This window comes from Micrasema longulum, unplaced genomic scaffold, assembly GCF_059751315.1.
Source record: "Micrasema longulum isolate JH-2025_06_02 unplaced genomic scaffold, ASM5975131v1 h1tg000529l, whole genome shotgun sequence".
Taxonomy (NCBI): Eukaryota; Metazoa; Arthropoda; class Insecta; order Trichoptera; family Brachycentridae; genus Micrasema; species Micrasema longulum.
In genome coordinates this window covers 342,018-359,354 of record NW_028277726.1, presented here as the reverse complement: position 1 = coordinate 359,354, position 17,337 = coordinate 342,018, and the positions used below count along the sequence as shown (strand labels likewise).

The 17,337-nt window shown below is 31.4% G+C and overlaps 1 protein-coding gene across 4 annotated transcripts in view; it reads left to right on the top strand.

Moving 5' to 3' along the window:
• Window positions 1-17,337, top strand: part of retn (retained) — a 348,336-nt gene that overhangs the window by 55,329 nt on the left and 275,670 nt on the right. For 3 of the 4 annotated variants that reach the window (XM_088227701.1, XM_088227702.1, XM_088227700.1), the window contains exon 2: window positions 9,093-9,131. The exons of the other annotated variant lie outside the window; for it this stretch is intronic. In XM_088227701.1, coding sequence (XP_088083827.1) covers window positions 9,093-9,131 — 39 coding nt within the window. The remainder of the gene's footprint in view (window positions 1-9,092; window positions 9,132-17,337) is intronic. 4 annotated transcript variants of the gene reach the window in all.

Genomic DNA, 17,337 nt, shown 5'->3' with positions numbered 1-17,337 from the left:
ATTTCGGGGGCCATTTTGCAAGTTGTAAATAACTCTCTACTGGAAAATGGAAATCAAGTTGTAAAATCAAACCTCTGCTAATGTCTAATCGTCCCCTAATTCCGACTATTAAAATGAAGATTAAGAATAAACGTTACTATAAAATCGAAAGTTATTTTTTTGTTGTACGAAATGAACAAATCTAACAGTTTAAATAAGGTTAATAATATGAAAATGCACAATCATCTCCGACAATTTTGCGACTGTGAATACGCATTTCGACTCCCGCACGTTTGTTACACAGTAAATTGATTCCGCATAAAATCGTGCGATTGGGTTGCGTGTTACCCATATTTAATAAAAAATCTTCCAGTCATTTTAGGCGATCGAATTTTGCTACGCATTTGAAACGTTGGCGCTTATAACAATCCGCAATTTTATCATTTTTGTATCAACCAATGAAATTTATTAAATCCATTACGGAAGTAGTGTGCTGACCCTAGGTGTTGAATTTGTCTAATGTAGAACTTACCTACTAACAATCCAGTCGCTGTGACTTGATTAAATTGATGTTGTTAATATCATTTCAATAAGTGTTTCTAAATGCATGATTATGGGATTTATCTGTTGGTGACTTATATTAAGGACGTGAAATTAAAAAAAATAAAATATTATCTAACCTGACGTTATTGAATTTATAAAATTACTATAATAGACGTAGGCTATTGTGATTCAAGTCAATACAGTTGTTGCTACAAAAGCAAAAAAAGGACAAGGGCCCTCTGTATAATTCGCCAAACACACAGCGAAAGGGGCAGTGAAAGCAGTAGTTGAATTTAACTCTTAAAAGACCGTGGTAAATAATCACTCTCCGCGCGGTGATGTAACACCGTGTTACCGCTAGTAAAAGACGGTATATTTTAAAGTTTAGACATTAAAACAAAAAAAACAGGGAGATATACTGTTTAATAATTTATGCAAATAAACATATAATTTAGCCCTGTGTAGCAAAATAAATTCGGTCTTTAAAAGCGGACATTCATTCTTCGCGTAGCAAGGGTAAGTATTTTTTGTATAAACATCCAGCATAGTTATACAAATTTTACTTTCCAAATCCGGTGTGAAAATGTTCATTTGAAGATAACAAAAAATACAACTTCATCACACAAGAGTTAATAAAAATCGCGATATGTGAAATTTGAACATTTTAAAAAAATTACTCTTTTATTGAAACAAAAAAATTGCTTCTTTGTATGAGTGAAAAAGATAGGAAGTCCCACGGCTTCAGGTATGTAGAGAAATGTACTTTTTATTTGAATCCAAGGCATTAATTTCTTATATGGTACTTTTTTTTACTTTTAGCGTTCTTTCCTTTTTGCCTAGCGGTGGATAGCGTGATGGTTGGTTTATTTATTGTTTTTATCAAATTACTTAAAATGAGGTGTTTTTCCAAATCTTGCATAGAATACGATTTGATCCATATAGAATGTGTGGTTTCAAATCGGCAAGTTGGTTTTATATTTATGTGCAACAACTGCTATGAAGGTGTAAAGTGGGTTTTGCGTGTTATTTTAATTAGTGTCTCGAAACCGGTAGATACAAATATTTAGTAACATTAAGATTTTAATGATATCCGCTGAAAGCAATACTTCAAAAGATCCGTCGTATTTAATGCATAATAGAGTTCCCGCAAGGTTAGTATGATGACCCCTTTTACGTGGAACCAGCCCATCAATCTACCTCGCTTTTATTATTTATTGATACAAACATAGTATAAATCATGTTTATAATCTGGCGTCCATAATAGCCGTAATCAAATGCAATTGTGTTTCTTTTTTCACTGTAATAATAATTGTATAATCGGTTCAGGCTCCTGTTTAACTGGTGCTTTGGATATAGTACGTTCGATTAAATTTTGCGATCTACCTTTTATGACTTGTTTTCGTCAAATGAATTGCTTACATAAATCGCACATAAAAACAAAAAAAAAAACAGAATAAACCACCAGAAATTTAGGTTATTTAGATCTTTCAATAAACATTATCCACTGCCAGCCTGAAATATTGAAATCTCAAAAATATCTCACATGTTTTTCTACCATATTGATTCGGAAATCAAATAATAAAAAATGCAAAAGGTTATGTGTATATTTTTGTGAAAAAACGTAAACATTTTAACTCGGCTAGTATATTTCTGTTTACACCAGATTATTTCATAGTCCCTAGAATGACATCTAAAGCGTAAGACTGATCATATTACCTTTATGTAACAAAAAGTATTAAGATACGCCGCGATTGATGCTGCAATGCAGTGCCGTATGGTTACCATTAGGTGCGGAAAGGTAATCATTATGATATTTCTGTGACAAATGACTTTTTTCATGTTGTTAGGACTTTGCTTCTCAAAAATGTTAATGTAAAAGGTTATTAAAATATTTGTTAATAATATTAAAAGCATTCGCTTTGCGACCAAACATTTCAATCAATATTTGTAAACAATTCAATATAACTACTTAACATTTTTTTTGTCTCGAGACGTACCCGTCTTTTCGTCGAGACACTTATCACACTAACATGCAAATCTTCATAGTAGTTGGGCAAAAAAAATGAAACTGACGTGGTGACAGAACGCACGCTACTAGAAGCCAACACTAATGTGCACTGATAATAATAGATTAAAGATTTTTTAAATTATGATCAGTGTACGTTGGTGTTAGCTTTTAGTATCATGCGTCCTATAAGCACATCGTGTTTATATTTTTGTGCAACTACCATTATAATAGTGAAGGTATATTAGTGGGATCAGCATGTTAGTGTTATTAGCATCCTGACGAAGAGACGGGTACTTTTCGAAACCGGTCGATATAGAAATGTCGGTATTTACAAACATTTACTAACTTTTACTGTAGGTAATTGAAATATTTTATTACTCGTACTTCTAAGTAAACGTAGTTAAGGTTTTTGTAATAATCGATTCTTTACATTAAGTTGTTTTTTTTAATTGTTTTAAAGTATATTCAAAATTGTTTTATTGTTGTCCTTTATTATTTGAATAATTTTAAAGCAATATTTCTAACTCAAACTTGACATTTTTTAATAGAGCTCATGCGTTAAATATGCTGTTTTTTTTCTCCATTTTTTCCACATACTCGTATATTTACATTTTATATACGAGTATGTATTTGAACTCATTTTGACAAATTCCCTAGGGAGTAATATCCAGTTTTGTTTTATTTACAAACACGTATTCCAAATATTTTTGATAACTTACTAACTGCCTAACAGTCGCTGTTCTACCTATCATTCTGCATCCATAATTATATCCTAAGTATGTCTTTTCTATATCTACTTTGAGTCATTCATTTGATTTTAGGTGTTAAGTATTTATAAGATTTTGCATGCTCAAAGTGTTTTTAAAAATTTTACACTTGGTGAACAGTGAACAGTGAACAGAGTATACGCATGGGATTTGTTACCTGTATTATATATAAAAAAGTTAGGAATAAAGGTGCTGCCACAGAGCTGACGTGATTGTGGGTTATTATCCAGAAAGCCTTATTTTTCCCCTTTTCGTTATTAAAAAATCAAATAAAACAAACCACATGGATGCCATTGACTAAGCTTTTATACATTTTATAAACGCATTGTGTCGATAACACTCGTCCAGGATTGTTATTATATTACACACACAGAAGTGTGTTCTTAATCCGCCCGGACCCAGATTTTGATACTTAATGAATTAAATAAGAATGAAAAAAAGAATAAAAAAAACTCAAACATGTTAATTAGGAATCCTGCAATTTTTTGAATGAGGACGTACAGTCTTTTTTTACCTGTGATACAAAGCCTGTTTTTTTAAGGAATCGTTTTAATATTGCTATGTTTTTTTAAACTTTTGTCTCGTGGCCCCGTGGTGTAATGGTCAGCGCATTTGCCTACCATGCGAGAGGTCTCGGGTTCGATTCCCGACATATCTTAATATAATCACTTTGTAAAGCGCCCTTGAGGTATTATATTGCAAAAAAGGCGCTATATAAGTTATCCATACTTATTATACTTATGGTTGATATTTATATTTTTGAAAAGAGTGCTTTTACGACTAGAATATTTCATAATCCCTGGACTGGTACCTGAAACGTAAGTCTGATCACCTAACTTTCACGTAAAAAAAAAATGATCAAAATACGCTGCGATTGGTGTACCAATGCATTGCCCTATGCACCATTAGGTGCGGAAAGGGAATGATGATGATGAATTATGAAATTACTCCGCCCGGAAATTCACTAGTTGTCGTCGGTGATCGCAACTTGCGACGTACGAGTAGTTAAAAGTTGTTCATTAAATAGAAAACATACATTTTTGAGGAACTTTGCTCACAATTAAATACTCAAATTTTTACCGCGGGTAAGAAAACATTTTCTAAGTCCGATTTCCCGTAGCTCTGATCTTCTTCATAATCATCATTTTTTTTCTCATATTTGTAATTCAATTAATTTTCGAATTATCATTTCCCTTTGTCTACCGCGATTCTGACGCATTCCAATTATAATTTCTTCATGAATGAATTGTGCCTTGTCCCGCTCACCATTGTCACAACATTATAATAATATTATAATATTTTAATACCACAGGTAGGGCAAAGGGGGTGCTATAAAAAATGTATATTGTTTGTTTAATTCGAGGTGGCGGGAACCGTGTTTTTACTGTCCTCTATTTTGTTTCGTTTCTTTGGAATCAACCCGTTTCTTCCCCGTGTATTAAAAAAGGGACATGCAAATTTAATAATTTATTTCTATAATGCTGTTTTATCCATAATAAGACGCGGTTGATAAAAAAACAAATAAGGTTTTCTGCCTGTCTACGGCTGTCCTGTGGATTTAAAACACGCTAAAAATACCTCCTTGGTCTAAATTACAAAAATCATTAACAATAATCAACCGGCGGCGGCGGCCTCTGTGGTGTAGTGGTCAAGAGGCTTGACTAACAAACAGAAGGTTCTGGGTTCTATTCCCGGCGAGAACACAAAAAATCATTTAGAGCCTGGGTGTTATATGTTACCACTGTAGTTGGGCCTTCTTGCCTGTTGTAGAGCAAAAAAAAAACATATCGCTTAAATTAAACTATACTTTCGTTTATATATTTTTTCATTTTTGTTTAAAGTTGTAACTTGATTTTCAAATATTATATTTGTTGACATCTAGGCTCAGTCTTCTACCTAAAGAACCGAATCGTCCGCATCAATATTTGTAGATTGTCGGTAGATACAATATTCGATTAAAAATGTATCCTCTAAATAAAGATGAATAAACACTTATTTTTTCTATTACCCCATGGAATAAACAGTTAATAAATTGACTACAATTATTGTATCCATCATATTGAAATATATTTAATAAAAAGCACCACAATAGGTCATGGTTGATTCTCATCATCAAGTCCAGAATTATTATTTCAGATACTCGGAGCAAATGCAAGAAATCTTCAATTTTATCTTATTTCAGAATGATAAAACGTTTAATTTTTTTAAAAATACGGCAAATTAATTCAATGAGAACATTTCAAGTTACAGGTTTTTTAAATATTTGATTTGTGAATAAAATAAACAGTATTTTTCCCTCTCTCTCTTTCACACACACACACATGCCCTGTTTTGATGATTTTGACATACCTAGTGGCAAATTTAGGCTCTAATTGTGATTAAACTAAAATGAAATTTTACACTTAAGAATTATTCTCCCTACTTGTTGTTTTAATATTTTTGTTGTTTGTTGTATATTTGTGTTGCCTTTATAAAATAAAACAAATAAAAAAATCGGTTTATTTAAAATAATAACTCTAAATTCTTGACTTATCTCAAAAACACAATTTATGATTTTTATTTAGTTGACGTTTAATGGGTTAAAATATTATTATGTCTTCACTGCGTGGGATTAAATTGTATGCAGGGAAACATCAGAGCAGAATGTGTTAAGTACAAGGACAAAAACACAACACAAATACCCCTGCTTTATAAATTAAGTTAATCATAAATATTGTAATAAACTGTGACGATTTTATCACAGCATGTGCATACTATTTTGTACAGGTACGTAACGACTAAATAACTCGTTTATTATAACAAGGGTTATAGAAACAATAATTGATTGCAGCTTTTAATAAACTTAAAACGACATTAACGCTTCCTCAAATCTGTACTTTAAAGCTGTAAGGCTAAAAGTCACATTGTTTGCAAAATTGTGTTATGAATGGCATTTTGTTCATAGGTTAAGCAGAACATCTACAATATTTAATTGTCAAAATTCTCGAACGGTAGCTCAATATAACTCACCAATTTTTAAATTACAGACTACCGGGAATGAATATGCATAATATTGTGATGTATTTAGTTTATCTCTGCCTAATTTAAAAATAAAGTGAGCAACATATTCTTTTTGAAAAAAGCAAATCAACTTCAGGAGATCGGGTTAGAATAGTTATAATTTGATTGATTAAAGTATTTTGTTATTTTATAATTACTTTAAAATATGTATGTATTTCAAGTTATTCATAATGTGTATAGTACGAGTATATTAATATATCACACTCGATTTTTTAAATATCTTTATTTTTAAGCACTCTTTATACCACATATATGTAAATGGCAGAAATGACGTATATAAATAAATTAAAAAATATTTATATATTCAGATTCAATTTATGCTAAAAACATTAGTCCTCCGGTATACCACTACTGAAATAGCTTATTCTAAATAACTAGTAGGGCAGTAATAATACTCATGCTTTTAACTAAATTCAACGGTTTGCTGGTATTAAAGCAGTGGATACCGAATAAATTCTACAATTTTTATAACAAACTTCCTCTGACGCAGCGAGGGATTTTGCACAAGATTAAGTCTTATTGTCATAATCAACCATACTTAACCGTTATGTCTCTTTTGCCGTTAATTTCATTATTTTACTCTGCTCTTTTTCACATACTGTTTACTTTCAATTTCATGCATATTTTACAGGTCCTAAAATTTTGAGTTTTTTTTTACTGATAACATTTAATTGATTCCAAACTTTCAAAATTTTCCTTCTTTTAAAAAACACGCACTATCCTGGATTCAAACTTAACATATGAACTCTATTTTTCTATGATATATTTTGTTGCCCTTTAATAATAATGAATATTTTTGTGTTTTGTTTAAAGATTTTTTATTTCCTTTTTTAATTACTATAAAAAAATACCATATTATCTTTTACAGAATATTTTATTTTTCTTTCTTATGGTACACAAAAATATTATAACTGTTCATTATTTATTATAGGAGCAAAAATTTATTAACATTTTCTTGTATGCCCACGAACAGGCCATGCCTTTGTGGATTTTTTTTGTTTACTATTTTTGCTATTAATATGTATTTCATTGTTATGTAATTATGCTTTATTTTTTTAATACTCTGTTTTATCACTTATGTTTATTGTAAATAAAAAAAAAACATATATATATAATCATGGGGATGTCCCTAATAAACTCGATAATTTAACTATCTCACAAGGTTAGCGTTAATTATTCCTCAAAACACTTTATGGATTTTAACGTTTCTGTTTTTGTTTGGTTTTCTGAATTTCTACCATATACATATATATATATAATTCGAATAATGTTACATCATTTGATTTTTTCCGTTTAAAATATTTGAATCTATTCGTTCTGTCATTTTGATGGATTCGACGTGTATGTAATATAACCTTATCAATATTTATTTGTAATATAAATACATATTACAATAATTTGAGTTTGTCCAAATATTTGTAGACAAACACCTCCTAGGGAGTATTTAAGATTAACAAATTACAACGGGGATGAAGAACATTAAGGATGGGGGAATATAGAAGCCTATGCATTAACAGGGCTTATGACCTGTCGTTGGCTGGTCTAAAATGTTCTCCATCCCTGTTGTAATTTGTTAATCTTACCGACTCCCTCCTGGTAGAAATCCAGTCTTTTGTCTACAAAAATTTTAACAAACTCAAAATATAGTTATAAAACCAACTGATTCTAGAATAACTTTAAAAATATGAAATTTGTTTTCAGGCGTTGCCTAGTATGTCAAATAATTCGATCAGATGAATCTCTTTACAACAATTAAGGTCTCAGCTCTTTAACTTCACTAAAATCAACAGATGGAAGAATCGAAGAAATATGGATGTTCAAACAGATGGGCAAAATAGTGAATGTTACACTGTGCTTAAAGTGGCCACCTTAACCAGCCAATGACATGTCATAAGCCCTGTAAATGCCTAGACTTCCATATTCCCCGTTTTTAAAATGTTTTCCATCCCTGTTGTTATTTGTTAAATGCGTATTATTGTTATTAATTATAATGATTGAACGTAGTTATGCAGAAAGCAGACAGTCCACACTTTTGAAAAAAAATGATATTGGTGTTATCGGGTGCAGTAATGTCAATACTATGTTCTGCTACAAACAATCGGACCGCTTTCATACAAACAACTGTAATAATCACCTTATGAAAATAGTTTCGATCACGAAACGGCATATCTCAATTAGCAGAAAATACAAGCAGCACCAGAAAAATCTTACGGTATTTGAAAAATCATTAAAACTAGTTTACATATATAATTGATTCTTGTTAGTAATATAAAAAAAACTAATGTATTCAATGTTTATCATTTTCCAAAGTCAAAAACATATTAACTGTTGTGTAGATTTGATTATTTGCTCTTTTCACCTCATTTTCTATGGCTGGCTGCTTTCTGCATAACTACGTTCCATTATTGTTGGAATCCCATTTTTAGTGGGTAATAGCTTAATTGTTTACACGATTGATTTATTAATTTAAAACATTTGGTACACTTTCACTTTTTTTATTTTATCTTTTGAGCCTACAAACCAGCAATTGTACCTGGTATTTGGGTATTAATTATTACTCCCAATGACGTACTTTATATCAATGTTTAAATTTTTGAATTAGCCAATCTCTTATATATAAATTTTGAAGCTTTTTACGTTTACTTTTAAGATAATATATGTAAATGTTTCTACATGTTTTTTTCTAAAATCACTGTATGATAAATTTCAAAAAATATTTCTTTCTTTTTTTATAGAACGGATATGATTGGTCGAGGAAAAAAATGGCGGCATCTGTAAGTACTTTTATTTTACCATATTTTGCCGACGCCAATTGGTATAGTTCCATAGTAGTCCTTATTTCTTGGAAGCACCCCGAATAATTTACAGTTAAGTTTTGGGAAAAAAGGTCTATGGTCAATTTATTATTGCAATATTCATACCCCCATTGGAAACATTGACCATAAATCACACACATTTGGCCTTCGCTTCATCTCAGATCTATTAATATCTATTAGCCAAATTATTTGACGACCATTTCAAATAAGTATACTCTACGCCCGACTCACATAAAAACTGCTAACCATATTATATAAATTAAAATTAAAACAGATTCAATATGTAATAATTTATACGTGTATTATTTTTTCACTTAGACTTTATCTGATAAAGCAAATCATATCAAAAGTCGATAAAATCATAGGGCACGTAAATAAATAAAATTATGGATTTTATATTATGGCTCCACGATTGATAGGTACGTGTGGTGTTGTATCCTCTCTGTGACCCTTATGTATGGAAGCGAAGTATGCAATTTGAAAAACAAGGATGCAAGTAGGTTAATGCTGTCAAAATGGGGTCTCTAAATCGAATGTGTGGTAAAACTATGTACAGTAGGTGCCAGTGGCGAACAGTGACTTTTTTAACAAGTAACCATTTTTATTGTTTTATAATTTGTACCTTTATGTACACACATACATATAATTAATAAAGTGTATACACGGCTCGTTTCTTTCTAAAAATGAATAATGCCAAAAATTGACGCTGCACCGAGCGGAGCGCCACTAACTAAGACGGGCGAACGAAAGAACTGGTGTCATATGTCAACAGAATACTATCAAAGGAAAATGGTCCTTAGGAAAAAATGTTCGAAATGCTATTCTCCAAATAGGGAAGCTTCAAATGATATATTTATAATCTGCGAGTGAACGCAGCAACAAAAATATACCTACTGGGTTTTGAAATGTTAAAATACAGTAAACATTTTTTATGAAGAAATAAGCTGCTGTAATCAGCCATTTTCTTTCCCCCTACTGGGAACGCCCTGGCGCTGATGCGCTTATATATGTTCATATTTATTTTTTGAGGAAGATATTAATTAAGAACAGTGAAGTTAATTTAAAATAAATATAAAATATTTGATTTATTTTACCATAGTTAACACTACTATAAAACATTATTATTGATAGTCAAATATAATAGTAAGCTGCGCATAATCGATTATATGGACGATTCGCCCCTGATAGGTGCACACATGTCGAGATCCGTACATAATGTAGGACTCAAATAAGCCTTATCGACAAAATCAAGAAAGGTGTGCCGCGTTGGTTTGGACATGAAGAGCGAATGGACAGCGAAAGAAGGACTAAAAAGATTAACGATGGGAACGTTGATGGATGCAGAAATCGAGAAAGACCGAAAAAGACATGGCATGACCAAATCCAACAAATACTTGAAGATAAACACGTTAAAAAATGGAATAATCGGCTGGCGTGCATGAGAAGATGTTTGAATGTAAAGGAAGCGTGGTTCGTACGTATGCTAAGTTTTCCTTTGTGGCTCCAAGAGTGTTCAATATCCCGGATGAACATATTAAGTTCTCCAAATCGAAAGCCAATTTCAGGAGAAGTGTACAAGTTTGGATTTTGTCTAAGGGAAGAGACCATTGCTGGAGACTGCTGCGAGATATTGCATAGATTTATGTACTACTAAGCGTGTTGTCCAGATGTTTATTGAAATATATTATTTTGTAATAATTTTGAATTTTGTTTTTTGCTTTTGTTTAATAATGTGCATGCTTCCACTTGACATTTTATTGTATTCCAACTCACCACAGAGCTCTAGAGAGTGGGGGACACGTTAGTTTGTTTGATTGTATATGCGAATCAGGAGGCTTCCGTGCATCGGGCAGACGTCTAAGCCACGTGGGCCGCCGAAGATCAGTTTTTTTTAGAAGATCAATGAGGAATGTAAGAACAAAGAAATCACATATAAAATGTTTTGCACATCTGCGAAGCATCTTCCCCCCACTTCTACCCTGTTCCCTAATCGTAGACAAAAAAGCGGGAAGGCTGGTGACGTCATGGCGCCTTCCATAGAAATGTATCTATGAATGGATGTTTTTTGTTATTGTTGTCGACGTCCGTTTCTATAGCTATCATGTCGCCAAAAGCAGCACGACCAAAAATACAATGAAATTCTTTCGATTCACTTTTATTTTTAAACCAGTACAGTAACATGTTATTGCTTGTTAACAGAAATTGCAGGGCGTAGTAGCTTACTGTTATTTAATTAAAAATAATGAATTATGAACTTCAATAACGTAGTTTTTGTAGTAGGTATGCGGACACCCCAAGGGCGCTTTACTAAAGTAATTCTATGCGGTATTTAAATTTTTTTTTATTTTTATTTGATTTGTTTTTTTATAATAAACATAAGAGGTAAAACAGAGTATTCAAAAAATAAAGCTTAATTGCATAGTAATAAAATACATATTAATAGTAAAAATTGTGAACAAAAATCCCACAAAGATTAAATAGTATATTTTTTTTATAGTAATTAAAAAAGGAAATAAAAAAATATTTAAAAATATTCTTTATTATTACAGGGTAACAAAATATATCATAGAAAAAAAGAGTTCATATATTTAGTTTGAATTATGTATATTTGTTGTAAAACAAACAAACAAGCTATCACGCCGTTTCTCCGTAAGGGCAGGCAGAGAGGATAGATCGCTACATCATTATATCTTTGCACACAGATCTCGATTCCTCTACTTTCATACATCTTCTCATGCACACGCGCCGATTATTCCAACTTTTAACAAGTCCATTTTCAATTATTTGTTGGATTTGGTCATACCGCGTCTTTCTCGGTCTTCCTCTATTTCTGCATCCATCAACATTCGCAGTGTAAATATTTTTAGCCGTTCTTTCGCTATCCATTCGCTCTGCATGTACAAACTATCGCAGAGCTCCTTTCTTGATTTTGTCGATAATGCTTATCTCAGCCTTACATCTTGTACGCATCTCAACACTTGTGGATCTATCGTACATAGTTTTACCACTCATTCGCCTGAGATATCGCATTTCGGTAGCATTCAGCCTTCTTTCATATCTGTTTTTCCAAGTCCATACTTCGCTCCCATACATCAGGGTCGGGACCAGGACTCCACTGTGAACTGCTAATATTGCCTCTAGCGGCAAACATTTACAACAGTAAAACAATTTAACACATTACAATAGAGATGGAGAACATTTTATAGTAGGAAATCGGTAATCGCTTTCGTTTTGTAAACAATAAAATAACATTTTGATTGATTTGGTGTTTATTTTGTAGAACTCCATATTTAAACGTATAATATTAGAAGTCAAACACTGATTTGAGTCTAAAACTATTAAACTTCATTAATTATTTCACAATACATATATGTATGTCAATAAATACTTACTTTGTTATATTTTTCCCGAAATTCAAATATAAGTACCTAAATTCCCCATTACCTATTAAACACTTAGCCTCGCCCTTAACTATGGGTTTTTCCCTCAATTATGATTAATATACATGCTATAGTTCATGAGATTATTTTTATTTTCTACTTAAGTATCTTGAATTATATAACTATATAAGGACATTTTATCCACCCAATCTTCACATTCGTTTGAAAATGCCCTAACATGGCGAAACAATTGTCACGAAATGTTTGTTTTTATATTTGTAAAAATAAAATTAAATGTTCAGTAGACTCAAATCAGTGTTTAATTTCTAATATTATAAGTTTAAATAAAATAACATGTGAAAACAGTGCTTTATTCATGAACATCATGAAAGCTTGACTAACTTACTACTCTGCTCAATGCATATTAAAAAAAAAACATTCCTAGGTTTCTAGAATGCCTTTCGTTAATGCGCTCTGTAGCTGCAAGACGTTCGTTAAAGTAAATGTATACTGGATTTAACCCCCTAGTAAAAAAATATAAATTGTATGTTTTGATGTTATTTAATGCAGTTGGATCTTGAATACCTTTTTTTTCAAATGGCTCTTTTGTTGACACAATGCTCGTCGATCACACAAGAAGATAGGCTGACCATAATAAGACTATGTCAGTTATTCTTCCTTTCCAACTATTGACATATTTTGAGTCAAGTGTCACCAGCATTATAATAATATAAGGCTGTGTAGTGTGTATGCACAGGGCACAGGGTACCCTTTACCATTGAGATAGACCAGTAAAATACAACAATTTAACAATATTTTTTTTCTATATTCTAACTTAAGTTAAGAGAAAAGTTAACTCATGTAAATACTATTCGTTTAATCGGCATTTACTTTGTGGAATATCACGATTAAATATCTGTATCTCAGAGGCAGACGGGTGCAAATCCAAACGTCAAATCTTCAACAATAGCCTAAAGAATCTACTTTCTTTAAGTTATTTTTGATAATTTAGAACATTAATTTGTATTTTCAGTATCTTAATACATTGGTTCTTTCATTATAAGACTTACATTTCTTCAAGATTAATGGACATGATCATAAACTGGATACGAAAATCGAAATGTCATTTCATCAAATTCTGGATTTGCATCTGCCCGCCTCTGAGGTACAGATATATAAGTAATAAAACTATTTGTTCATAGACCGCTTGAGTTTATTTTAAAGCTTTAGTAATTTTTATTTTATTTTATTGTCAAAAAAGTATAGCACTTAGAGCTTGGGCGTTTTCAGCACATAAAGATACCGTATTTTGCTATCGAAATCGGCATTAAACTAATTTTTAGCATTTTAAAGTTTGGACGCTTTCTGCATAACTACGTCCAATTATGACGAACTCATAGACTATTTTAGTTAATTAAAATACAACACATATTTGTACTGGCGCGTAAGACTGATCAGCTTACCTCCCTATAACAGATGACAGGGACGAAGGAGCATATGAAGCAAGTGAGGCTGAGCCTCACTAAGAAATCATTGCTATTCACCTGTACCTAATATGTATTTTAATTTGCATTATATCAACACATTATGAATATAAAAAAATACCAACCAATATAAAAATGCTCAAAGATGCCTACAAACAAAAAAAAAACTTGAAACGGAACGGAACTTGAACGTTTCGGAAAAAAACTTAAAACCCACTTGTTCTCTAAATCATTTGAATAAATCCGTAGCATGTGACAACAAAATGAATTATTTTAATTAAATTACAAATTTAAAAGAATCACTATGTAAAGCGCCCTTGAGGTATTTTGTTACGAAAATGGCGCTATATAAGTTATCCATAATAATAATAATAAACATGGTCCGTACTGTGTTGTTAACTGCAGGTACCTACTTAACATTTACGCATATTATACTTATCCTTAAAATCTGAGCTTCACTAGAAATTTTGTATCAAAGACGCCATTGACAGATGATCGACATAATATGCTGCATTTATTATAAAAATGCGAGTGCGATTGTGCGCCATAGGGTGCGGATAAAGGGTTTAATGATGACGATGACGATGGTGACGTGATTTATAAGATCTTTTGAAATGGGCTTAAAGGTGAGATCGTCAATTTAACCCTATCAGCGGGCAGCGTGTGTGGCTTTACCAATATTGTGCCTGGACAAATATTATTTAATGGAATCGACACAAAAAGTCAGTGAGTCCCCCACTCGGAGAGGCCACTCTCATAAACTTGCTCAGACGCACCGAAATTCGTTATTCGTTATTCAATTATTCTGAAAAAAAAACATTATTACAGAGTTTCTTTTACACAACAATAAAATATACATACGCGCAAGTCCCGATAAATCACTTTTCGAGCAATTTGTCACCGAGTGCTCAAACATAAGTTCAATATTTTACTTAAAAAGCTTTAGAAAACAGATGCAAATAGTGCAAGAGATACAATAAAGAAAAAAAAGGTATGTAATGTATCCATAGACCTTCCTTCTATAATGCTAGCAACAATAGTCTTAACATGAGCCCTGAAAATAGAAAAAAAGCAATGTATTTGTTTCGTTACAAATGTAAATTATTTTTAATGTTGTATGTTAATATTACGTGCTTAGTACTTATCTTTTTCAAACTTTTTAAACTTAATTTTTCAAAATCACATATCACTTAATTAACTGTTCTTTTATCTAACTTTTTATTTTTTATATCTGATGCGACGTTTTATTTATATTTTTTATTATTTCTAAATATTTTTCGATACCTGCATATGTTTAACATGTTCTTAATTCTAGACAACTTAAATTGTGATACGATGTACTTTTTTTAAAAAGACATAGACGATAGAATTTCAATACACATAATATACTTTTCTGATGAACGAATATAAGACATATTTTTCACTTACTTTTTGGCATATTTTAAATCAACGTAATTTTACATATGTTCTATGTGTGCATCTATAAATTTTTATATTTACTGTGTGCCATGTTTCTCACTATTATATTTAAAAGAATATGTGACATGTTTGATAAATAATATTTAACCGTGTAATAAATATTTACTGCATTAACTTTGTAATTAAACAAATATGTTTAAACCATTGGTTGTGTATATACACTGGATGCAACACTAAGCACCCCGTCTGGTGTTCTATTCAACCTAAGTTCTTGAACATAACTTGTGGTAAACGTGAAGCAGCGTAAAAAGGCGCGACATGCAGCTTTGAATTCACAGTAAACTGGCATAGACAGTTGTCTTTTTTACTCTACTGCGCGGTTTTCACGGCAATGTTCACGCGACAATGCTCTTTTTTCGGAACATAATTTCAAACTATTGTTTTATGAAGCATGAGCTCTATTTAATTATTACTCAGAGATTTCAACTGATTTTTTTTATTTTTCAAAAATTCTATCGAATCTATATTTTCAAATAAAATATTAACCAAAATGAGTGGTATCTAATCACATTGACCCCTAGAGTATGATTTATACTCTATGATTTACCCTAAGGTCTTGTAAAACTTTGGTAAAATTAAAAATATTTGTATTTAAGTTATTTGTTGAAAATTCTTGACGATATAGATATATTAGAAAGTTTATTAATAAAAATAATATCATTAGAATTTGAACAAATCAGCAGATATATTTTAAAAACTCACTCTTATTTGTCCCCTTAGTTTGATCCTGTACATTGCAATAAAACAATAAATATTTTCATAGAATAGAATACCCCCTTCTATACACCGCTAACACATTTATCTAATAACTTCGTTACATTCCGTTTTATCAAAGTATTATTGTATCCCTTCGACTTGTTTTTTAAAAATGTTTAACCTATACTTAAGATTAATGTTAGTTTCGCATAAATGATTACTGTATAATATTTACCAGTCTGAAGATGCTCATTAGAGGATCAAAGATATGAACTCTTTTTTCTATGATATATTTTGTTGCCCTTTAATATAAGGAATATTTTTATGTTTTTTTAAATATTTTTTAATTACTATAAAAAATATACCATATAATCTTTGATAGAATATTTTATTTTCAACAATATTTTGAGTTTGTCCAAATATTTGTAGGCAAGGACAAGATTCAACTCCCAGGGGAGCACTTTATACTAACATATTACAACAGAGATGAAGAACATTTAAGAGAAATGTATTTCATTATACGTTTTGACTAAGGGACAGTCGTGTTCCGCAAGCGATCGGCGTATACGTTTAATTTAGTTATAATATTTTACACAAAACGTAGTTTAAATATTGAATGATTTTTTTATGGCTGAAGACGGTTTTGATTATATTTCCACAATCAATAAAAGGACAAGAAACCTGCTCTCCTTAATATTGACTGAACGCTCAGTAAACAGTGAGGAGAGGCGAGTAACGACCGAAGCGAACAGGTTATAGCGAGACTCACTAAAGGGTTTAGTTGACACAATATTTTATTTATTTGTAAAGGATTCAGATTCAAAGATTCACCTCGTGTGCGGTACTACGGTGCGCAATCACACGTCATCATGGATTGCAAACATGATTAAAAAACGGATTGTAAAATCATATGCGATGGGTTAAATCGTATAATATTTGAGGGGGTTAAATGCAAAACTGCCACTGAGCATGATCACGGTTTTTGGGAAGACCCAGCAGCAAAAAGACTTTATTTTAAGTTCAATGTGCAATTTGTGCGTGGTATAACAGGTGGCGAAAAGACTATTCAATTTTAAGTTGAATGTGCTCATAAGCTTAAAGGAAATAGTCATTCGGCTACTGGTT